The sequence below is a fragment of the Lepidochelys kempii genome, chromosome 1 (genome assembly GCF_965140285.1).
Source record: "Lepidochelys kempii isolate rLepKem1 chromosome 1, rLepKem1.hap1, whole genome shotgun sequence".
In the NCBI taxonomy this organism is placed as follows: Eukaryota; Metazoa; Chordata; order Testudines; family Cheloniidae; genus Lepidochelys; species Lepidochelys kempii.
The window spans coordinates 57,826,809-57,851,114 of NC_136380.1; the positions used below are offsets into that span (position 1 = coordinate 57,826,809).

General features: G+C 47.1%; 1 protein-coding gene and 1 long non-coding RNA gene across 2 annotated transcripts; both read right to left on the reverse strand.

Moving 5' to 3' along the window:
• Positions 1–2: 2 nt before the first annotated feature.
• Positions 3–9,973, reverse strand: TRIM13 (tripartite motif containing 13). The gene is made up of 2 exons (XM_073343471.2): positions 9,652–9,973; positions 3–3,347 (listed from the first exon to the last, which is right to left on the reverse strand). Exon 2 carries the CDS (start codon positions 3,339–3,341, stop codon positions 2,112–2,114), a length of 1,230 nt encoding a protein of 409 aa, XP_073199572.1. The 5' UTR covers positions 3,342–3,347; positions 9,652–9,973; the 3' UTR covers positions 3–2,111.
• A 9,136-nt stretch (positions 9,974–19,109) lies between these two features.
• LOC144930102 (uncharacterized) lies at positions 19,110–21,001 on the reverse strand. Its single transcript, XR_013635186.1, has 2 exons — positions 20,258–21,001; positions 19,110–19,670 (listed from the first exon to the last, which is right to left on the reverse strand). It is a non-coding gene; the product is annotated as an uncharacterized LOC144930102 (long non-coding RNA).
• Positions 21,002–24,306: the final 3,305 nt, after the last annotated feature.

The window sequence follows — 24,306 nt, forward strand, 5'->3', positions numbered from 1 at the left end:
AGTAATCTTACTGTATGTTTGGGGTGAGGTGTGTAGCACCGTTAGGGTTCCCAGGCAACAAGAAGCATAAATACAATTAAAGATAGCTGTTTACAGGTCCTGGTTGCTTGGGAACTTGGACTCTTGAAACAAAAATAAAAAATGAACAGCTTCCAAAGACTGTTGAAAAATGGTTGACTGACTCCAAGTTTTGAAAAATCCTGATAAAAACCAAGAACTATCCCCAAAAGCAAGACATTCAGTATAAATATTTGAGTTTTACAGCACCACAAGATGATTTCATTTCTATACCACTGTGGGTGACCCACTGCTAAAAGAAATGTTCAATGTACTTTAAGGCAACTCCACAATCATGCTCTGGAATGAACATTTCAGAGTAGTTGGAAGTGTATTTCACAAAATGTTTCTGATCTGAAAGGATTTGATTATTAATATGTTTGTATGAAATATCCATACAGAGATATGGTAATGATTTATTATTTCTTTCTATATTCAATTATCCTAGAGTTAAGTCATGAAACTCACTAAACTAATTCTTCCCAGGTGCACTGCAGCCAATGGAACGATACGGAGTAAGTCTACGCTGGAATTGGAGGTGCAACTGCCACACGCGCTGACATACCCACACTAGCTTTAATTTAGGTAGTAGTGCTGAGAATAGCAAAGAATTCACAGCACCACAGGTTTCAGTTGAAGCTGTACAAGTCTGCCTGGGCCCCTGGATACATACTTGTATTGCCCATGCTGCCATGTCATCACTGCTATTTTTAGATGTGCTAGCTAGATTAAAGGTAGCACATGTATGCCAACCCATGCTCCAACGGCAGAGCAGAGAAAAGGAGCAGGACCTATCTCAGGGCTAAGGAGTTTCCTAACACAACAAGACAAGGCCAATGTTCATGGATGTGATTACACAGCAGGTTTACAGGCAGCACCCCATCTCTCCAACTGTTGAAGTTATGATTGACTGATGTGGGGAGGCAATGAAGAGACGCTCCCCCCTTCACCGGTCTCACATTGCTCGGAAGATTGTGTTTTTAGGGAGGTTTGCTTCCTGGCTGTTGAGCAGGGGGTTAACTGTCATTCTTTCACCTTAAAGCAGGCTCTGTTCTTACTTCCAACCACCACCACCAAGGGGAAGGGAATGGACAAAACTCCTTAGTCCATGCATTCACCATATAAGTACTTTACCCTCACTGCCACAAGGAGATGCACTGTATCCCCAATTGTGAGCAGGTGGGTGCATTTCCCAATAGGGAGCTTAAATTCTTTACATTAGAGGCACTTTGTAGAAAGAGACAGAGTTGCAGGTGGCTTTTAAAAACAAACCATGAATCCAACATGAAGATAGCTCAATCCCTTGACAGGACTGGAGCTGGAAAAGCAACATTGCACAGCATATAAGAGCACCTTGCAGCTTGTTCTGCCCCACTCACTTCCACTTATTTCTCTTTCCTATTGCAATTTGTTCGAGACCACTGCCCTGAAGACTTTTTTTTTTTAAACTAAACTATAATCAATAGCCAATGTATACATAGTACTGCTTATACCCAGGATGAGGAATCAGTGAAATTTAACATCTTCAGTTACGAAGAGATTCCGAAGAGTTAAAGTACCACTCTGTATTTTGCAATGGATGGCCAGTCTTAGGCAAACTTTGCAGCCCACCTCTCTTAGCAATCAGAAGTGTCCTTCCTAATTTCAAAGAACCTCCCACAACAACAAAATGTTGATGCATTTAGGGATCAGCACTTTTTACTCTAGGACATGTAAAATCACTCATACAGTTATATTAATATTTGACAATACACATTGTTAGTTTTCCCTTATATTTTGGTTAGAGCAAGGAAGTGCATTATTTCAAAATGTTTTGGGGAACAAGATCTCAGAAGCAAAAGTACGTTTCTCCAAAGTTCGGTTTCACCTTCCAGCATATCCGTGCTTGAACTACATGAACAATATAAATAACTCAGGAACCATTCCGAGTCTTAAATGCGTCCATCAGAAACTAGAGATTTTTATTTAAAAAACTGTGCATGTACTGTTACGTTTTCTGCACCAGAATTCTATTCACTTCTTGGGCTTCTGAATTTGTGCTTTGGTAGTGGACATTATAAGAGTTTATATTTGCACACAAACTGTGCAACATTATCCAATACCACTAGCGTATAATTTTTGCACTTTTCACTTAGAAGTGAAGCGCCATCTGTCATTTGCTCCCAGTAAAACATGGCATGGTCAGCTATCTCCGCAGTGTCTGCCAGATAGGATGAGCCAATTGTAAAAAATTGAGTTTTCCAGCACTGAAGATTGTCAAAGACAGATTCCACAAAGGTCATTCTGACGGCTGCAAGGATAAATAAACAAATCAGAGAAGTCACTACAAATTTGTGTGAAAAGACTGAGAGAATCTTGAAATTAAGCATGCTGTTTTCCTGAGGCAAAGAAAGCTTGTCCACGTCTACTAGTTTTATACCATTCCACTGGCTGGTATCAAAGTTCTTTATTGCGGGATTAATGTCTACACTGGAACAAGGCAGAGGGGTTTCCTTGATCACTTTGATTTTTTCCCTGAACTCCTGCATCTGTTGCAGAAATATAATGGGCTCAGACACATCCTTAAAGGCTTCTGCAATGTTAAAAGCCATTCGTTGCTCTTGTAGAATTGTGTTCAGTTTATTGATTTCTGGGTCATAGGCCTGCATCACTGCAAGCTTCATGGTCTCAAAGTCAGACAGAATCTCATTTCTTTTCTGCTCCAGTGTGTGCTGCAGCTTCTCAAAGAACTCTTTCACTTTGTCTGAATCCTTTGTCAGCATCTGCAGCGCTTTCCTCTTGCTTGTTTCCAAGGTGTCTAGCCGGGAGAGTGCATCCCCACAACGCCACGTTTCAAAGCCCTGAAACAGGGTTTCAAAAGCACACTTCTCCTGTGAATAGGCATCTTCAATGGAGCAAAATACATGCTTTGTGTGGTCACCTCGAGTGGCACAGACACCACATATCAGCTGCATATCTGTCCGGCAGAAAATGTTGAGGGGCTGCCCACTGTGCACCTTACATATAGGCATTTTGGGAGTTACTTTTATTTTGTTATACTTCTCCACAATACCTTTCAGGGAGTAGTTGACTTGTAAATTGTTGATTCCTGAAACAGGAGTTTCTTTACGGCAGGTAGGACACTTGAAAATGGGGGGTGGTCTCCAAACCACACTGCGGACATTTCCCTCTAGGATCCCCTCCAAACACTTCTTGCAAAAGTTGTGAGAACAAGGTAAAACCCGAGGTTCTTCAAACAAGCCACAACAAATGGGACAAGTGAGGTCTTCCTCTAAGAGCTCCATCACATCCTATGGAAAGGAGAGGGAAAAAATATTTGAGGGACTTTTTAAGAACTATTTCCATCCCACCATCATTAGTCAAATGGGGAAGAGGTTACAGTAAACCATGCCAAGAGTAACTTCCATTCGAGATAAGCTTAGTATAGCTTGCCCTGGCTCAGTGACAGAAGGCTTTTTTTGCCCAAGGAGTTTCAAAGTGGGTCTCAGCTGGGCTGTTATGCATGTTGCACACGCTATCAGATCAGCCACTAATTGCTTAAGTCTGTTCTAGTATCGGATCATCAGACAAAAGTTGCTCAATGTCAAGACAAAATCAGTTTCACAGTCTTGGTATAAACACTGAAAAGGAATGTTAGCTAAACCTGACAATGATCTTTAATATCTGCTGAAAATGATTTGAGTACTAATTCAAAACTTAAGTCTTATTGCAGTAATGCAATATTCAGAGATTGATTTGATCTGTTTTGTGAAATTTCAATATGGCAGACAATGTTAAAATTGAACCAGAAAGTTACATTTCACTTCCCCAACTCCTACAGAACTTGCTTTTAAAAAAAACTGTCATTTTTGTGTGTGCGCGTGCGGGGAAGCAATATTGAAGGTGACTTACAGAGTAAAGCGTCAGAATGTCCTCAGTTTTAGAAGCGTTTGTTAAATGCCCCCTCTCCTCAGCCTAAAGCCAAAGGCCAGTCAGCATTTGTTTAAACTTAGTTTAAGAAGTTCGGGTGCAGGGAAGAAAAATGTGTGAATGCCCTTTACGTTGCTATTGGGGTATTCAGCACAAAGTTAAAATATTGTAAGAACATGGAGGTAACTCTTAAAAACCACTGCCATAAAAGTCATTTATAATCTACTTTTGATTACATAATCTGTATTTCCAGATCCAATGTCTCAATATCTGTTTAAATTATGGCTTTTGGGGAGGGGGGGCTAAGAAATTAGGATTTATCAAAAGAAAAATGTGAGACTTATCTTGTATTGCAGTAGCCCCTAAATGCCCCAATCAGGGATCAGGCCCATTATGCTAAGCACCTAATTTACGTAACAGAAACCAATTCTCTGGTGCAGAGATCTTACAGTCTTAGCATACGAAATGAGAAAGCAGGTGGATACTTACAGGAGGAAAAAGTTAGAATTGATATTTACCAGACCTGCAGACCCGATTAGTTTGGTGATGGAAGGTAAAAATACTTTGTGAGAACTAAAGGACACAACAATTTTCCCATGCTTAGCAGTATATTACCAAAGTGGATGAACAGTAAGTTCTCCTCAATTCTCATGGTGCTATCACACAAGGTAGCAGACCATTAAGAAAGGAAGGAAACTGGTTAAAAAAAAAAAAATAGTCGGGAAGAACCGTTCAGAGGGAGGTCGAGGATACCAGTGGATACATGGAAGGCAGAAAAATCAAGAGAGACTGCACTGGGAGAAGAGGAAGGTTTGGGATGCAGTTTGGTATGATCAAAAGAAAGCTTTCACCACAAATAGATATTGGCTGCAACAAAAGAAAGAAGAATTCTTCAGAGGATACAATCAACCCCCAAATTCATTTCTCCAATTACTAGAGAAGTTTGCATGGATAAGCAGGGCTTGAAAAATTTACTAGACTTCTACTCAGCCAGAAGACTAAGCCTACTAACGAAAAGTCAGTCACCTCAAAGTAGGGTTGCCAGGTGTCCAGTTTTCGACTGGAACACCCGGATGAAAAGGGACCCTGGCAGCTCCAGTCAGCACAGCCAAATGAGCCATTAAAAGTCCGGTTAGCGGCACAGCAGGGGCCAGGAGCTAGGGCAGGCTCCCTACCTGTTCTGGTTTCATGTGGCTCCCAGAAGCAGCCACCAGGTCCCTTCAGCCCCGAGGCGACCAGGGCGGCTTCATGCACTGCCCCCGCCCCGAGGGCCAGCTCCACAGCTCCCACTGGCCAGGAACCGTGACCAAAGGGAGCTGTGGGGGTTGCACCTGCAGGTGAGGGCAGAGCGCAGAGACTCCCTGGCCACCCATGCACCATGGGGCCACAGGAACTTGGCAGCCACTTCCTGGGAGCCACAGTAAGCACTGCCGGGACCCTGCACCCCAATCCCCTGCCCCAGCCCGGAGTCTCCTCCTACTCCCCAACTCCCTCCCGGAACCCACACCCCAACCCCCTGCCCCAGCCCTGAGCCCCCTCCTGCACCCCAAACTCCTCATCCCTGGCCCCACCCCAGAGCCCACACCCCAAGCTGGAGACCTCACCCCCCCCGCACACCAACCCCCTGCCCCAGCCCGGTGAAAGCGAGTGAAAGTGGGGGAGAATGAATGACAGAGGGAAGGGGGAACAGAGCAAGCAGAGGGTGAGACCTCGGAGAAGGGGTGGGGCAGCGGCAGGCCCTCGGGGAAGGGGCAGGGCAGGGCAGAGGTGTTCAGTTTTGTGAGATTAGAAAGTTGGCAACCTTATCCCAAAGCCTAGGGGCAAAACCATGGTGAGAAGTCCTGTCCGCACCATTCTCAGCTGCTGGAGTTCCTAATAGAGCATTGTCTCCGGATCTGATTCAGGGACTCCGTTTTCCTACAGGAGTCTTCAGTTATCAGGTTAATTTGAAGTACCTCTCTTAAATAATAATGCTAATACTGGCTGTTTATAAAGGTACTGAACTGTAACCTACCTTATTTTTGATCTTTCGGGAAGCCATTTATGACTTCTATGAAAGCATGCAATCTTTAAAAAAAGTAAAATGGGAAGCTATGAGCTTATGTCTCCTCTCTTCCTCAAGTAGATGCCAGTAATATTAACATTAGAAATCTAAAAGTGCTCACATGACAGAGAGGGATATGTCTATACCAAATTGTGAACTCCAGTTTGTATTACAATCTTCATTTTGGATTAAACATCCATTTTATATTAATGGCTTGGCACCTAGTTAAAAACTGTGTCTGAGAAGCCATCACAGAGCAACTAAGGGCCATCAGATTTGACTGTCTCAACTTATTGCCCATCACCATGCAACAATGGACTGTCACAGAAGCCGGATGGGAAGAAGGGGCTGGAATTTCCAAGCTAGAGCATATGGGTAAGAAGGAAGGCCATCCACTGCCACATGGCAGAACACTGGGCTGAAGAGAAAGAAAGTGGGAGGGACTCTGCCTTGCCTGCAAGGCTGACCATTCCTCAGACTCACAGAAGAAATTAGATCAGACTAAGGGGGTGAGGAGTGCATCTCAGGGCTCTTATTTTTCAAAATTATGCAGCTCTAGTACTTTCTGGAGAAGAACAGCAACCCTGGTTAAGAAATTCCTTTGCAAAGCCTGTATTCCATGCTTACCTGCCATGCCATCCCTGAACAGGTTAATAAATAAAGGTTTCAGAGTAGCAGCTGTGTTAGTCTGTATTCGCAAAAAGAAAAGGAGTACTAGTGGTTAGTCTCTAAGGTGCCACTAGTACTCCTTTTCTTTTTGAGGTTAATAAAGAAGCTCAGAGCACCAGCAGTAAAGTGGAACTGTGAGCGTGGGAGTAAAAGCAACCAGCAACTCAGAAGGGCTGAGGCACTGGGGTCTAAGACTATGTCTACACTGGCAACTGAACAACAAAACTCATGTCTTTCAGAGGCGTTAATCCCCTGAAAGACAGAAGTTTTGCTGCGACAACTGCCAGCACGAACAGTGTGTTGTCGGCAGGAGTGCTCTCCTGCCAACAACGCAAGCCCCGCTCTTTGGGGGTGGAAGTTTTTTGTTGGCAGGAGAGCCGACAAACAGCAACTACCCTGCGTGACTTTTAGCAGTACGGCTGTAGCAACACATCTATGTCACTAAAAGCTGTGTAGTGTAGAAATAGCTTAAGGCAGCCAGGCTGCAGAGCCCCACGCCCCAAGAAAAGGTGTCAGTGATAGGATCTACACCTTGGGTTTGCCTTAGAAATCCAGATCTAGGAACAGTGACCCACCTCTGCTTCGACCCAGAGGCTTAGAAGCACGTGAGATCTAGTGGTTGGGTCCACTTACAACAGATTAACACTCAACTAGAGAGGGGGACTAGACCAGTTGGAACTTGTTCAAAATTTGAGTCCCCTACTTATTTGGAACAGACTGATCTGAGACTCAGCTGTTTTTCCTTAAGTAAGCTAGAAGCTGTTCCTCATGGGAGCTATTCGATCTCTCTAGCTTCCAAATCTAAAAGATGTCAGCTACAGAACAAAGCAGACTTTTGGCTTTCCAGTCACAGTGAAGATGTTCAAAACAAGGCAAAAGTATAAACGCAAAACAAATGGTCTAATTCCTCATCCCAAATATGCTCTCAGATGAAAACAGGAACAAGTTAATCTAGTCCATTTCTAGGATGCAGATGGTGGCTTATCAGATAGTAGCAGGAAACAAGGTAAGGTGAAAGATGAGGCAATGAAGGCTAGGCTTAACCCAACTCAGTACAGCATCCAAGTTTCCACTACTTATTTCAGAATTAGATTTCTCCAAACAAGAAAATTTTCGTTGATAACTAAATTCATGTCATGGCAAGTCTGAATTTTAAAGAAAAAGATGCCAGAGTTTCTTGAGCCTCAGAACAGACATTTTTAAACACCTGAGTTCCAGGCACAAAGCTCAGGCAGTTGAAAGGTAACTGAACATAAGGTGGCCAAACTTTAAATAAAAAGATTAGTTTACAGCCGAAATTCCTAATACATAGGATCAGTCCAAAAGATTAAGCTTTTAGAAAGCTGTAAGTGCCTAAAACTAAGGGTTTATTATGAAGTGCCTTTAAAAAAATAAGTATACAGCTTTGCTACCACAGCATCATAATCCACAGAACAGACATGACATGGGGACAGCATATTTCCCTATTACTCGAACAGTATTTCAATCTTTACCTGTTTCTAGGATAACAGTATACAGAGTTACTCGATGCTACTCAAAGAAACTGATGAGGTTAACAGGAGGAGGAAGGCTACAACTTCTTAAAAATTGTTGTTTCCCCCATACATTGCTTTCCAAAGTAACCAGTCTTCTCCTTGACTTGCTGAGAGGCTTGAGACAAACTAAAGATTCCACAGCATCCAGTACACCGGTTTTTAACTTAAAGTAAGGATTTCCCATTCCTCTTTCCAAAGAGGGACACAGATCTGAGAAAGGAAGGCCAACGAAGCCAGCAAATCCTGACCTTTGAGGAGTTTGTCCCATAATCACCATAACTTGGAATCTGTTAACTATTTAGTTCCTTCAACTCTTATTTGATTGTTCTAACTAAGGAAATTGAATTGATGCCACATTTCAGAATGAAGCTATCTACAGTACACCCTCATTATAATGAGCCTGTCAGGATCCAAGCCTTTTCTTCATTATAGCCAGGGGTTTGTTATAACGAAAAGACAATCAAACAATACAGTGCCGCAGCTCCGAGCTGTAATTGTGCACATGTGTGCAACGCGCCCCCCCCCCACGTTTTTTTAAACCACACACAGTACTGTACTGTAGTTGGAATTCAGGTTCAGTATTGACAAAGGTTCATTATAATGAAGCGTGTTATTGCAAGGGTGTACTGTATTTCTACAGGTGAACTATAGAAGCATGTTACCCAATAATCTTTTAAGTTTAGGAGTCAAAGCTTCTACCATGGTGAAGAAAAGCCAGTATGGTAATAGCAGAATGAGGCATAGGGATTCCAGATGAAATTCTTTCAATCCACAAAGAGGGAAGTTAACAACAAATTAATGTTGTTCCTCAAGTGAATATTAACCAAGAAGATGAGAGAAATCAATTCTTTTTAGTGCACCACAGAAAAAGGAGAGGAACCAATCTGAGCGCATTGAACCAGTTCTAGAGATAGGGATGAATCTGAACCCTGGGATCTGGATTCCAACCCCCACTCCACTACAAAATTTGCAAGTGCTCAGATCTTGCGTCTGAAGCCATTAGATAAAGCCAGCTCTCCGCCACCGCACAGTCTGGGGGCGGGATCCAGGCCCTTCCACGGCACGGTGGAGGAACGGGGGAGACCGGGGCGTTAAGCAATTGCTGCAGCGTAGCCCCGCTCACGGCAGCAGCGCTACGCGGCCTGTGCTGCTACCGGGTGTCTGCAGCAGCCTCCCCGGGGCCCGTCCCTCCCAGGGGGCCGCGCACCGCCCGGGGAGAAGCGGCCCCCTGCCAGCGGCCGCGGTTCTCGGGCAGGGCGAGCGCGGCTCCGCTCTTCGCCTGGGAGGTTCCCGGGGTCCCCCAGCCCCGCTCGGGGGGCGCAGCCTGTGCCCCGCGCTGGGAGCCCCGCCGCCCGCCCGGCCTCGAGGACCCACCCCCTCCGGGGCAGGCGGGGACCGCCGCCCTCCGAGCCCCGTGCAAGCCCGGGGAGGCCTCACCTACGGGTCCGCCGCCGGGAGCCCGCCGCTTGGCTTAGCCGGACACTCGTGCGGCTGAGGCTGGGCCCGGCGCAGGCAGCAGGCGCCTCCCCCTCCCCGAGCAGCGGGAAGGCGGGGCCAGGGCCCGGCTTTGTACCTCCCCGCCCGCGGCCTTGTCCCGCCGCTGTTGGGGAAGGAGCCGGGCTCGCTTCGCTTGCCCGCCGAGCAGAGCAGAGCGGAGCCCGCGTGGGCCCGGGCCCGGGCGGCGGAGAGGGGTCTGTGCCTGTGGCCGCTGCCGGGCTACATGTGGCCTGAGCACGTTGCGCCAGGTTCAGGGTGGTCCCCGTGACTGACTCGGGTTTGGGAAGGCTGGATTGACATAGGCCGGGGCTCTGCGTCCTCTTCACAGGAACACCCCCCGCCCTTCCCCGCGAGTCGAGGGGCCTGGGGCGGGTCATTTGGCCTTGAGCGCCCTGGGGAAAGGTGTAAACCATCTGCCCTGGGGGAGGGGGGAATCAGCCCTACTGTGGAGCAGGCACTGGTGTGTGGGTCTGTGTGTACCACAGTGTCAAGTGCGATGAGAGGTTAGCAAAGCTTTCTCAACGCTCCCAAAAAGAAAAGGAGGACTTGTGGCACGTTAGAGACTAACAAATGTATTTGGGCATGAGCTTTCGTGAGCTACAGCTCACTTCATGGGATGCATGCAGTGGACAATACAGTGGGGAGATTTATATACACAGAGAACATGAAACAATGGGTGTTACCATACACACTGTAAGGAGTGATGAGGTAAGGTGAGCTATTACCAGGGGGAGGGGGGAACCTTTTATAGTGACACTCAAGGTGGGCCATTTCCAGCAGTTGACAAGAACATCTGAGGAACAGGGGGGTGGGAATAAACATGGGGAAATAGAAAAGGAGGACTTGTGGCACCTTAGAGACTAACCAATTTATTTGAGCATGAGCTTTCGTGAGCTACAGCTCACTTCATCGGATGCATACCGTGGAAACTGCAGCAGACTTTATATACACACAGAGAATATGAAACAATACCTCCTCCCACCCCACTGTCCTGCTGGTAATAGCTTATCTAAAGTGATCATCAAGTTGGGCCATTTCCAGCACAAATCCAGGTTTTCTCACCCTCCACCCCCCCATACACAAATTCACTCTTTTCTTTTTGTGAATACAGACTAACATGGCTGTTACTCTGAAACATGGGGAAATAGTTTTACCTTGTGTAATGACACAGCCACTCCCAGTCTTTATTCAAGCCTAAGTTAATTGTAACCAGTTTGCAAATTAATTCCAATTCAGTAGTCTCTCGTTGGAGTTTGTTTTTGAAGTTTTTTTGTTGAAGAATTGCCACTTTTAGGTCTGTAATCGAGTGACCAAAGAGATTGAAGTGTTCTCTGACTGGTTTTTGAATGTTATAATTCTTGATGTCGGATTTGTGTCCATTTATTCTTTTATGTAGAGGCTGTCCGGTTTGACCAATGTACATGGTAGGGGGCATTGCTGGCACATGATGGCATATATCACATTGGTAGATGCGCAGGTGAATGAGCCTCTGATAGTGTGGCTGATGTGATTAGGCCCTATGATGGTGTCCCCTGAATAGATATGTGGACACAGTTGGCAACGGGCTTTGTTGCAAGGATAGGTTCCTGGGTTAGTGGTTCTGGTTTGTGGTTGCTGGTGAGTATTTGCTTCAGGTTGGTGGGCTGTCTGTAAGCAAGGACTGGCCCGTCTCCCAAGATCTGTGAGAGTGATGGGTTTTCCTTCAGGATAGGTTGTCGATCCTTGATGATGCGCTGGAGAGGTTTTAGTTGGGGGCTGAAGGTGTTAGCTAGTGGTGTTCTGTTATTTTCTTTGTTGGGCCTGTCCTGTAATAGGTGACTTCTGGGCACTCTTCGGGCTCTGTCAATCTGTTTCTTCACTTCAGCAGATGGGTACTGTAGTTGTAAGAACGTTTGATAGAGCTCTTGTAGGTGTTTGTCTCTGTCTGAGGGGTTGGAGAAAATGCGGTTGTATTGTAGAGCTTGGCTGTAGACAACAGATCGTGTGCTGTGGTCTGGATGAAAGCTGGAGGCATGTAGGTAAGCATAGCTGTCAGTAGGTTTCCGCTATAGGGTGGTTATGTGACCATCACTTATTAGCACCGTAGTGTCCAGGAAGTGGATTTCTTGTGTGGACTGGTCCAGGCTGAGGTTGATGGTGGGATGGAAATTGTTGAAATCATGGTGGAATTCCTCAAGGGCTTCTTTTCCATGGGTTCAGATGATGAAGATGTCATCAATGTAGTGCAAGTAGAGTAGGGGTATTAGGGGACGAGAGCTGAGGAAGCGTTGTTCTAAGTCAGCCATAAAAATGTTGGCATACTGTGGGGCCATGCAGGTACCCATAGCAGTGCCGCTGATTTGAAGGTATACATTGTCCCCATATGTGAAATAGTTATGAGTGAGGACTAAGTCACAAAGTTCAGCCACCAGGTTTGCCGTGACATTATCGGGGATACTGTTCCTGATGGCTTGTAGTCCATCTTTGTGTGGAATGTTGGTGTAGAGGGCTTCTACATCCATAGTGGCTAGGATGGTGTTTTCAGGAAGATCACCGATGGATTGTACTTTCCCGAAACACTCCCATTGCTCCTAACCACTGTTCAGATGAGCCAGTAGGATTTTTTTAGAAACTTTCCTCAGTGTAGGCATTTAACCTGGCAGTTTCCTCATCTTTTAAACTGGAGTATTGTTGTATAGCAAAATGTATTAATGAGCAAGTAAGACAAGGTTTTTTAAATACATTTGGAGCAAGAGAAAGACAAAGGTGAACGTAGGTCCTTTACTTGACAGGGAAGGAGAGCCAATAACTGCTGACATCCAGAAAGCTGAGGTGCATAATGCAGATTTTGCTTCAGGTTGCACTAACAGGGTTAGTAATGACCAATACTCAAAATAGGGAAAGAACGGGCTAAAGAATATTTAGATAAGTAAGATGTATTCAAGTCAGCAGGGCCTAATAAAATTCATCTTAGGTTACTTAAGGAACTAGCTAAAGCAATCTCAGAACTGTTAGTAATTTTCTTTGAGAACTCATGGAGGACGTCAGGAGAGGTCCCAGAAGACTGGAGAAGGGCAAACGTAGTACCTATCTTAAAAGGGGGAACAAGGAGGACTCGGCATATGCTAGACCAGTCAGCCTAACTTCAATACCTGGAAAGATACTGGAAAGAATTATTAAAGAATCAATTTATAAGCACCTGGAGGATAATAGAATTATAAGAAATAATCAGCATGGATTTGCCAAGAACAAAGCATACCAAATCATCTTCATTTCCTTCTTTGATAGGACTACTGGCCTCGTGAATGGGGGGCGGAAGTAGATGTGATATAACTTGATTTTAGTAAGGCTTTTGACACATTTCTGCCTGACATTCTTATAAGCAAACTAGGGAAATGTGGTCTAGATTTACTATAAGGTGGCTGTACAACTGGTTGAAAGATTGTACTCAAAGAATAGTTATCAATGGTTTGCTGCCAAATTGGGAGGGAGTATCTATTTGGGTCCCACAGGGGTTGGTCCTGTGTCTGGTACTATTCAATATTTTCATTAATAACTTGGATAATGCATATAAAATTTGCAGATGACACCACACTGGTAGGGATTGCAAGCACTTTGTAGGACAGGATTTAAAATTCAAAATTACCTTGACAAATTACAGAATTGGTCTGAATTCAACGAGATGAAATTCAATAAAGACACGTGCAAATTACTTCTCGTAGGAAGGAAAAATAAAGTGTACAACTACAAAATGGGGAATAACTGTGTAGGTGGTAGTAGTACTGCTGAAAAGGGTCTTGGGATTATAATGGACCACAAACTGAATATGAGTCATCAGTGTGATGCAGTTGCAGAAAAGGTTTAATAGGATTCTGGAGTTTATTAACAGGAGTAGTGTATGAAACACACAGGAGGTTATTGTCCTGTTCTACTCAGCACTGGTGAGGCCCCAGCTGGAGTACTGTGTCCAGTTCTGGGTGTCACACTTTAGGAAAGATGTGGACAAACTGGAAAGAATCCAGAGGAGACCAACACAAATGATAATAGGGTTAGAAAACCTGACCTATGAGGAAAGTTAAAAAAACTGGTCTTAAGAAAAAAAGTCTGAGAGGGGAACTGATAAGTCTTCCGATATGTTAGGGGCTGTTATAAGAGGAAGGTGATCAATTGTTCTCCCTGTAACATAAGAAGTAATGGACTTAATCTGCAGCAGGGGAGATTTAAATTAGATATTAAGAAAAGCTTTCTAACTAGAAGGACAGTTAAGTTCTGGAATAGGCTTCCAAGGGAGGTCGTGGAGTCGGAGGCGATGGAGCCTTCCTAAAAATGTGAGGGGGAGCGTGAGGCCCTGTCCCTGCCCCTCCTCTTCCCCCTGAGGCCACGCCCCCGGCCAAGTTGGAAGCTGGAGCCAGGCTGGGGAGCCGGGGCCTCTCCACCTGCCTGGGGTGGAGGGGCTTGAGAGCAGTCCCCAGTCTGTGTCCCCGGGTCCCCCACCCAGGGTAGGTGGAGGGTCCGTGGCTTCCCACAGCTGCTTGCGCCTGGCCTGGGGGTGGGGCCTCAGGGGTCGAAGAGCCGCAGCTGGGCCCAGGGAGCCACGGACCCTCCAACTGCCCTAGGTGGGGAACCCGGGGACAGCAGGCCGCTCTCAAGTCCCTCAGCCCCGGGCAGGTGGAGGGTCCACAGCTCCCTGGGTTCCCCAGGTCGCTCTTACCCAGGCCAAGTTCCAGCTTCTGGCCTGGCCATGGGGCGGGGCCTCAGGGGGAAGAGGAGGGGCAGGGGGCCAGGCTCGACACTTTCAAAAGTGGGAGTGCCATGGCCTCTTGCCCACCCCGCCCCAGTTCCAGCGCCGCTCCCTGGAGTCCTCATCATTTTAAAAACAAGTTGGACAAACACCTGTCAGGGATAGTCAAGGTTTACTTGGTCCTGCCTCAGCCCAGGAGGCTGGACTTGATGACTTCTTGAGCCCTACTTTTCTATGATAGTGTTTGCAAAGTGCTTTCAGATCCTCCACCAGAAGGTGCTATAGAATGCAAAGCACTATTAATAAACCTCTCTCTCTTTCTCTCACACACACAGAGTTGTAGATGATATTGGATTAATTTATTTAAAATCAATTATTTATTCCTCAACTTCATGAGTTGACATATCTGATGCCAGTTTTTACATTACTGGAAAAGTATGCCACAGATAAGTTGGGGGGGCAACAAGTCTGAAATTAGAACTATTTCCTATTAAGGGATATATGAGTGACACAAGATGGGGTCCTATGATCATTGAAAAGCTGTCAGATAAAGTTTTTCTAGACCTGGAAGGTCTCACTCATGTTTGCATGAGGAAAACTCCCTCATTTCGGATTCATTTTAAAGACTAAAAAATGTTTCTGTGTGTGTTTCGATGAGACTTTTTAACTCATAGTCCCAGTGCTGCCATCAGATCTAGGCAGAACCCATTTAATGGGGCTTCATGTGGACACTAAAGTCCACCCAAATGCAAGACCAAGGCTTTACATATCACTGCTTTTAAATGCTCCTCACTTAAATTGTCACAGCCTGACAGTTTTCTCACTACCTACCAGGCTGGATCCAAAGCCCACTGAAATCAGTGGAAAGAATTCCATTGACTGCAATGGGCCTTTAGTTCAGATTCAGCTTTAGATCCTGTGGTGACCCCATCAAGACAGAGATTCTTCTAAATTTGGTCTCACTAAGGGTATGTCTACACTACGAAATTAGGTCGAATTTATAGAAGTCGGTTTTTTAGAAATTGGTTTTATATATTCGAGTGTGTGTGTCCCCACAGAAAATGCTCTAAGTGCATTAAGTGCATTAACTCGGCGGAGCGCTTCCACAGTACCGAGGCAAGCGTCGACTTCCGGAGCGTTGCACTGTGGGTAGCTATCCCACAGTTCCCGCAGTCTCCGCTGCCCATTGGAATTCTGGGTTGATATCCCAATGCCTGATGGGGCTAAAACATTGTCGCGGGTGGTTCTGGGTACATATCGTCAGGCCCCCGTTCCCTCCCTCCCCCCGTGAAAGCAAGGGCAGACAATCATTTCGCGCCTTTTTTCCTGAGTTACCTGTGCAGACGCCATACCACGGCAAGCATGGAGCCCGCTCAGGTAACCGTCACCCTATGTCTCCTGGGTGCTGGCAGACGCGGTACGGCATTGCTACACAGTAGCAGCAACCCCTTGCCTTGTGGCAGCAGACGGTACAGTACGACTGGAAGCCGTCATCGTCATGTCTGAGGTGCTCCTGGTCGCCTCTGTGAGGTCGATCAGGAGCGCCTGGGCAGACATGGGCGCAGGGACTAAATTTGGAGTGACTTGAGCAGGTCATTCTCTTTAGTCCTGCAGTCAGTCCTATTGAACCGTCTTATGGTGAGCGGGCAGGCGATACGGACTGCTAGCAGTCGTACTGTACCATCTTCTGCCGAGCAGCCATGAGATGTGGATGGCATGCAGTCCTTCTGCACCGTCTGCTGCCAGCCAAAGATGTAAAAGATAGATGGAGTGGATCAAAACAAGAAATAGACCAGATTTGCTTCCTCCCCTCCCCTGTCTAGGGGACTCATTCTTCTAGATCACACTGCAGTCACTTACAGAGAAGGTGCAGCGAGGTAAATCTAGCCATGTATCAATCAGAGGCCAGGCTAACCTTCTTGTTCCAATAACGACAATAACTTAGGTGCACCATTTCTTATTGGAACCCTCCATGAAGTCCTGCCTGAAATACTCCTTGATGTAAAGCCACCCCCTTTGTTGATTTTAGCTCCCTGAAGCCAACCCTGTAAGCGCCCCTCCCAGCGTCAGAGCAATGGCAAACAATCGGGCATCTGAGAGTGCTGTCCAGAGCACTCACAATGGAGCACTCTGATGGGGCTAAAACATTGTCGCGGATGGTTCTGGGTACGTGTCGTCAGGCCCCCGTTCCCTCCCTCCCTCCGTGAAAGCAAGGGCAGACAATCGTTTCGCGCCTTTTTTCATGAGTTACCTGTGCAGACACCATACCACGGCAAGCATGGAGCCAGCTCAGGTAACCGTCACCCTATGTCTCCTGGGTGCTGGCAGACGCGGTACGGCTTTGCTGCACAGTAGCAGCAACCCATTGCCTTCTGGCAGCAGATGGTGCAATACGACTGGTAGTCGTCCTCGTCGTGTCCGAGGTGCTCCTGGCCACGTCGGCTGGGAGCGCCTGGGCAGACATGGGCGCAGGGACTAAATTTGGAGTGACTTGACCAGGTCATTCTCTTTAGTCCTGCAGTCCTATTGAACCGTCTTATGGTGAGCGGGCAGGCGATACGGACTGCTAGCAGTCGTACTGTACCATCTTCTGCCAGGCAGGCAAGAGATGAGGATTGCTAGCAGTTGTATTGTACCATCTTATGCCAGGCAGGCAAGAGATGAAGATGGCTAGCAGTCGTACTGTACCATCTTCTGCCAAGCAGCCATGAGATGTGGATGGCATGCAGTCCTTCTGCACCGTCTGCTGCCAGCCAAAGATGTAAAAGATAGATGGAGTGGGTCAGAACAAGAAATAGACCAGATTTGTTTTGTACTCATTTTCCTCCTCCCCTGTCTAGATCACACTGCAGTCACTCACAGAGAAGGTGCAGCGAGGTAAATCTAGCCATGTATCAATCAGAGGCCAGGCTAACCTCCTTGTTCCAATAACAACGATAACTTAGGTGCACCATTTCTTATTGGAACCCTTCGTGCAGTCCTGCCTGAAATACTCCTTGATGTACAGGCACACCCTTTGTTGATTTTAGCTCCCTGAAGCCAACCCTGTAAGCCGTGTCGTCAGTCGCCCCTCCCTCCGTCAGAGCAACGGCAGACAAACGTTCCGCACCTTTTTTCTGTGCGGACGCCATACCAAGGCAAGCATGGAGGCCGCTGAGCTCATTTTGGCAATTAGGAGCACATCAACCACCACACGCATTATCCAGCAGTATATGCAGCACCAGAACATGGCAACGCGATACCGGGCGAGGAGGCGACGTCAGCGCGGTCCCGTGAGTGATCAGGACATGGACACAGATTTCTCTGAAAGCATGGGCCCTGCCAATGCATGCATCATGGTGCTAATGGGGCAGGTTCATGCTGTGGAACGCCGATTCTGGGCTCGGGAAACAAGCACAGACTGGTGGGACCGTATAGTGTTGCAGGTCTGGGATGATTCCCAGTGGCCGCGAAACTTTCGCATGCGTAAGGGCACTTTCATGGAACTTTGTGACTTGCTTTCCCCTGCCCTGAAGCGCATGAATACCAGGATGAGAGCAGCCCTCACAGTTGAGAAGCGAGTGGCGATAGCCCTGTGGAAGCTTGCAACGCCAGACAGCTACCGGTCAGTTGGGAATCAATTTGGAGTGGGCAAATCTACTGTGGGGGCTGCTGTTATGCAAGTAGCTCACGCAATCAAAGATCTGCTGATATCAAGGGTAGTGACCCTGGGAAATGTGCAGGTCATAGTGGATGGCTTTGCTGCAATGGGATTCCCTAACTGTGGTGGGGCTATAGACGGAACCCATATCCCTATCTTGGCACTGGAGCACCAAGCCGGCGAGTACATAAACCGCAAGGGGTACTTTTCGATAGTGCTGCAAGCTCTGGTGGATCACAAGGGACGTTTCACCAACATCAACGTGGGATGGCCGGGAAAGGTGCATGATGCTCGCATCTTCAGGAACTCTGGTCTGTTTCAAAAGCTGCAGGAAGGGACTTTATTCCCAGACCAGAAAATAACTGTTGGGGATGTTGAAATGCCTATATGTATCCTTGGGGACCCAGCCTACCCCTTAATGCCATGGCTCATGAAGCCGTACACAGGCAGCCTGGACAGTAGTCAGGAGCTGTTCAACTACAGGCTGAGCAAGTGCAGAATGGTGGTAGAATGTGCATTTGGACGTTTAAAGGCGCGCTGGCGCAGTTTACTGACTCGCTTAGACCTCAGCGAAACCAATATTCCCACTGTTATTACTGCTTGCTGTGTGCTCCACAATATCTGTGAGAGTAAGGGGGAGACGTTTATGGCGGGGTGGGAGGCTGAGGCAAATCGCCTAGCTGCTGGTTACGCGCAGCCAGACACCAGGGCGGTTAGAAGAGCACAGGAGGGCGCGGTATGCATCAGAGAAGCTTTGAAAACCAGTTTCATGACTGGCCAGGCTACGGTGTGAAAGTTCTGTTTGTTTCTCCTTGATGAAACCCCCCGCCCCTTGGTTCACTCTACTTCCCTGTAAGCTAACCACCCTTCCCTCCTCCCTTTAATCACCGCTTGCAGAGGCAATAAAGTCATTGCTGCTTCACAGTCATGCATTCGTTATTCATTCATCACACAAATAGGGAGATGACTACCAAGGTATCCCAGGAGGGGTGGTGGAGGAGGGAAGGAAAATGCCACACGGCACTTTAAGCACAGCACTTTAAAAGTTTACAACTTTAAAATTTATTGAATGACAGCCTTCTTTTTTTTGGGCAATCCTCTGTGGTGGAATGGCTGGTTGGCCGGAGGCCCCCCCACCGCGTTCTTGGGCGTCTGGGTGTGGAGGCTATGGAACTTGGGGAGGAGGGCGGTTGGTTACAGAGGGGCAGCAGTGGCAGTCTGTGCTCCAGCTGCCTTTGCTGCAGCTCAACCATACACTGGAGCATTCTGGTTTGGTCCTGCAGCAGCCTCAGCATTGAATCCTGCCTCCTCTCATCACGCTGCTGCCACATTTGAGCTTCAGCCCTGTCTTCAGCCCGCCACTTACTCTCTTCAGCCCGCCACTTACTCTCTTCAGCCCGCCACCTCTCCTCCCGGTCATTTTGTGCTTTCCTGCACTCTGACATTATTTGCCTCCATGCATTCGTCTGTGCTCTGTCAGTGTGGGAGGACAGCATGAGCTCGGAGAACATTTCATCGCGAGTGCGTTTTTTTTTCTCTTTCTAAGCTTCACTAGCCTCTGGGAAGGAGAAGATCCTGTGATCATTGAAACACATGCAGCTGGTGGAGAAAAAAAAAGGGACAGCAGTATTTAAAAAGACACATTTTATAAAACAGTCACTACACTCTTTCAGGGTAAACCTTGCTGTTAACATTACATACATAGCACATGTGCTTTCGTTACAAGGTCGCATTTTGCCTCCTCCCACCGCGTGACTACCCCCTCAACCTTCCCCCCTCCCTGTGGCTAACAGCGGGGAACATTTCTGTTCAGCCACAGGCAAACAGCCCAGCAGGAACAGGCACCTCTGAGTGTCCCTGAAGAAAAGCACTCTATTTCAACCAGGTGACCATGAATTATATCTCACTCTCCTGAGGATAACACAGAGAGATAAAGAACGGATTTTGGTTGAATGCCAGCAAACATACACTGCAATGCTTTGTTCTACAGTGATTCCCGAGTACGTGTTACTGGCCTGGAGTGGTAAAGTGTCCTACCATGAAGGACGAAATAAGGCTGCCCTTCCCAGAAACCTTTTGCAAAGGCTTTAGGACTACATCTAGGAGAACCGCAAATGCCAGGGCAAAGTAATCCTTTCACATGCTTGCTTTTAAACCATGTATAGCATTTTAAAAGGTACACTCACCAGAGGTCCCTTCTCCGCCTGCTGGGTCCAGGAGGCAGCCTTGGGTGGGTTCGGGGGGTACTGGCTCCAGGTCTAGGGTGAGAAACAGTTCCTGGCTGTCGGGAAAACCGGTTTCTCCGCTTGCTTGCTGTGAGCTATCTACAACCTCCTCCTCCTCATCATCTTCTTCGTCCCCAAAACCTGCTTCCGTATTGCCTCCATCTCCATTGAAGGAGTCAAACAACACGGCTGGGGTAGTGGTGGCTGAACCCCCTAAAATGGCATGCAGCTCATCATAGAAGCAGCATGTTTGGGGCTCTGACCCAGAGCGGCTGTTCGCCTCTCTGGTAGGCTTGCCTCAGCTCCTTCAGTTTCACGCGGCACTGCTTCGGGTCCCTCTTATGGCCTCTGTCCTTCATGCCCTGGGAGATTTTCACAAAGGTTTTGGCATTTCGAAAACTGGAACGGAGTTCTGATAGCACGGATTCCTCTCCCCAAACAGCGATCAGATCCCGTACCTCCCGTTCGGTCCATGCTGGAGCTCTTTTGCGATTCTGGGACTCCATCATGGTCACCTGTGCTGATGAGCTCTGCATGGTCACCTGCAGCTTGCCACGCTGGCCAAACAGGAAATGAGATTCAAAAGTTTGCGGTTCTTTTCCTGTCTACCTGGCCAGTGCATCTGAGTTGAGAGTGCTGTCCAGAGCGGTCAGAATGGAGCACTCTGGGATAGCTCCCGGAGGCCAATACCATCGAATTGTGTCCACAGTACCCCAAATTCGAGCCGTGAACGTCGATTTAAGCGCTAATCCACTTGTCAGGGGTGGAGTAAGGAAATCGATTTTAAGAGCCCTTTAAGTCGAAATAAAGGGCTTCACTGTGTGGACGGGTGCAGGTTTAAATCGATTTAATGTTGCTAAATTCGACCTAAAGTCCTAGTGTAGACCAGGGCTTAGGATAAAATATTGCAAAGGTTTTTCAAGGCATCTTTCTCCAAACTTTGGATGCCCTTCATTCCTCAGGCTGCACTTGTCCATCACGGGTGTCAATTAATGTTACCCTGTTACTCTGTGTCTCTTTAAGCTTTATTTGGCATTGTCATACACCTAGATATCACAACATTCAGTAACTCCTCACTTAAAGTTGTTCTGGTTAATATTGCTATGTTGTGATCAATTAGGGAACATGCTCGTTTAAAGTTGCTCAATGCTCCCTTACAACGTCATTTGGCAGCCGCCTGCTTTGTCCACTGCTTGCAGGAAGAGCAGCCCGTTGCAGCTAGCTGGTGGGGGCTTGGAACCAGGGTGGACCGGCAGCCCCCCTATCAGCTCCGTGCTCCCCTAAGTTCCCTGTGCAGCAGCCACCCAGCAGGCTATCAACTGCCAGCAGTTCAGCTGTCCCTCCTCCCACTGCCATGTGCTGCTCCTACCCTCTGCCTTGGAGCTACTCCCTGAGCCTCCTGCTTGCTGTGGGGGGGGAGGAGGAAAAGGGGGGCTAATGTCAGGGTGTCCCCCTCCCTCCTGCACCCCACTTACCCCATCTTCATACAGCAGGGGAGACACACGACAAGGCTCAGGACGGAGGGAGATTCCCAGCAGCAGCAGCGGTCTCAGCTTGATTAACTTAACAAGGCAGTGTACTTAAGAGTGGGGTCAGCATACCTAAAGTGGAAACTCTCACACACACACATACACACACACACAGTCTGTTTCTGTCTCTGTCTGCCATGCTGTCTTCCCTCCCTCCATTCATGCCTTGTAGCGTGTGAGGCTACATTAACAATGAGTAAACCCTTGAGGGCTCAGCCAATTGCTAGTACATCGTTTAGCAGTAAGGCATTCCCTGGGAAATATCCCACCCTCTGACTTCACCACTGTGTACAGTATTTAATTATATATATATTCTTTCATCTGGCAAAAAAAAAAGCATTTCCCTGGAATCTAACCCCCCATTTACATTAATTCTTATGCAGAAATTCAATTCGCTTAACATTGTTTCACTTAAAGTCACATTTTTCAGGAACATAACTACAACATTAGGTGAGGAGTTACTGTATTTGCAAAAGAAGCAATATATTTATTCCCTAAGGGGTAAATCCACACTCCAGCAATCAGCCCAAGTGCCTGAGCTGGATGCTTGGTCCATTCTTGGGGGAAAAGCATACTTCCCCCCGCCCCAGGAGGAAAGACTAACAAATGACCCATATAGATCTGCGGATCCTCCAGTCGTACTGCCAGCCTGCCCCTAACACACCCTCTGCACTGCTTTGTATTCTATACATGTCCTTATACTGCCCTCATTGCCTTAGAACCTGAGCACCTTCCAGTAGAGCATTAAGTGATATGACTAATACCTGTCATGTGTGGTTTGTTGTTTCTCTTATCCACTCCTCAGGAAAAAGGTTCCCTGCCATGGATACTCCTCTGTGCCCTGTCTTCCAAAACCCTGCCCCATGCTGCACTGCAACCATGCTATTTTCATTGTCATGGGGCCCTCCACACCTGCTGAGGTTAGAGCAAGATTTGCTGTTGTATTCAGGTTCATTTTCAACCTGTGGTCTCAAAAAGAAGAAGTTTTACACCCTGTATTTGGTGGTTTCTTCGTAGGGACCAAGGAAGGCATTCACCACTGCACTGTAACCACACTATGCCATATATTCCAGAAACTTGCCATAAGGTCCTTCCAGGGAATACCTTTTCAGTTCAGAAGGCATGCTAGATACATTCAGCAACAAGCAAGCGGCAGCCGGGTATGTGGGAGGTTGGAGGAGAGGAGTTATGGCTGCAGCATTCCTACGCCCCAGCTATTCTCTGGCTGCTGCTTGTTTGCTGCCTGCCAAGTGATGAATGGCTATTCCCCTTGTAGCTCCAGGCTCAAGCCACTGCTCCTCCATTCCTGCAGCGTACTCGGCCCTGGCGTAGGGATGAATATAGCATATAGTTTCAAAACTTTTGGTCTTGTTTGGTGGCTTTTGTCAAATCTAAGAACTGTCACCAGCACTTGCAGTGGTTATGCAGTCTGGGGTTAATTCCTGATGCCCTTTTTCCATCAAGTAGTTTTAGGGTACAGTAGATATTGAACTGGAGGACAGCAGACTAAGCTATTACTGACTAAGGTTATGGCTACAGTACTATAATCACAGTATTCATATGGTGCAAATAAGTTTAACTAGCCATTTCAGGGAGCATCTCCATTTTTTTGGCAGTTTAAAATCTCTAGCAAAATTTAAGCCTTCGCTAATAGAATGGAGAGCAAGCTGCCAGCTGTTACCCCTGAAGTGTCAATGCTCCAGGGTGGGGATTGGGTCACTATGCAGACAGATTCAAGGCCTATAGTCCATCCCTCCAAAATGACAAAATACAGGTAGTTCTGCATGAGCTAAATCTGAAGCATGAGCCTCCATTTGCCCTTATTTCTTTCCCCCAAGTTTATTTCTGTGCAGCCAGGAGACCCCCCCACCATGTTGCTAGATACTGATGAATGTACTGCTTTGCAAAATATGATGATTAGAGTTTTTAGGATTTCCTAATCTGGTAATTCAAGTCTGTGGCCCAGAAGCAGAAGTGAGAGAGGCACACATACATTTTAGTTGTATCTGAGATATTTATAGAATTCTAATTTCTAATTTTTTTTCTTAATTCTGCTGAATCAGACTCTGAGTATAGGTTATGGGCTTTTTGCAGCCCAATAGCTCCTCTGGTGCTGCATAACTAGGGAGGCTCCTCTTGGGCTATACAGCTGAAGTTGCTCCGTATTCCACTCCTACGTGGAGGCATCTACATAAAGATAATTTTGGCCAGGTATAGTGATGAGAGTCATGAGAATTATTTTGGTACATCCCCATATGCTCTAATGTAATAGGTGTGTTCTCTCCTGGTAGATTAATTGAACTAGGGAACTCAGCCAGGGCTTATTGAACTGAACATTGCCCCCACCCACCCCAGCACCCAAAAGAACTCACAATCACAGTGGAAAGAGGAGGAGGGAGCCCCACTTTTGGTTGAGGGAGGCCACCAACTATATGATTGGGAGAGGGGGGCTGGAAGGCAACATTGCCACAGAGAATATTG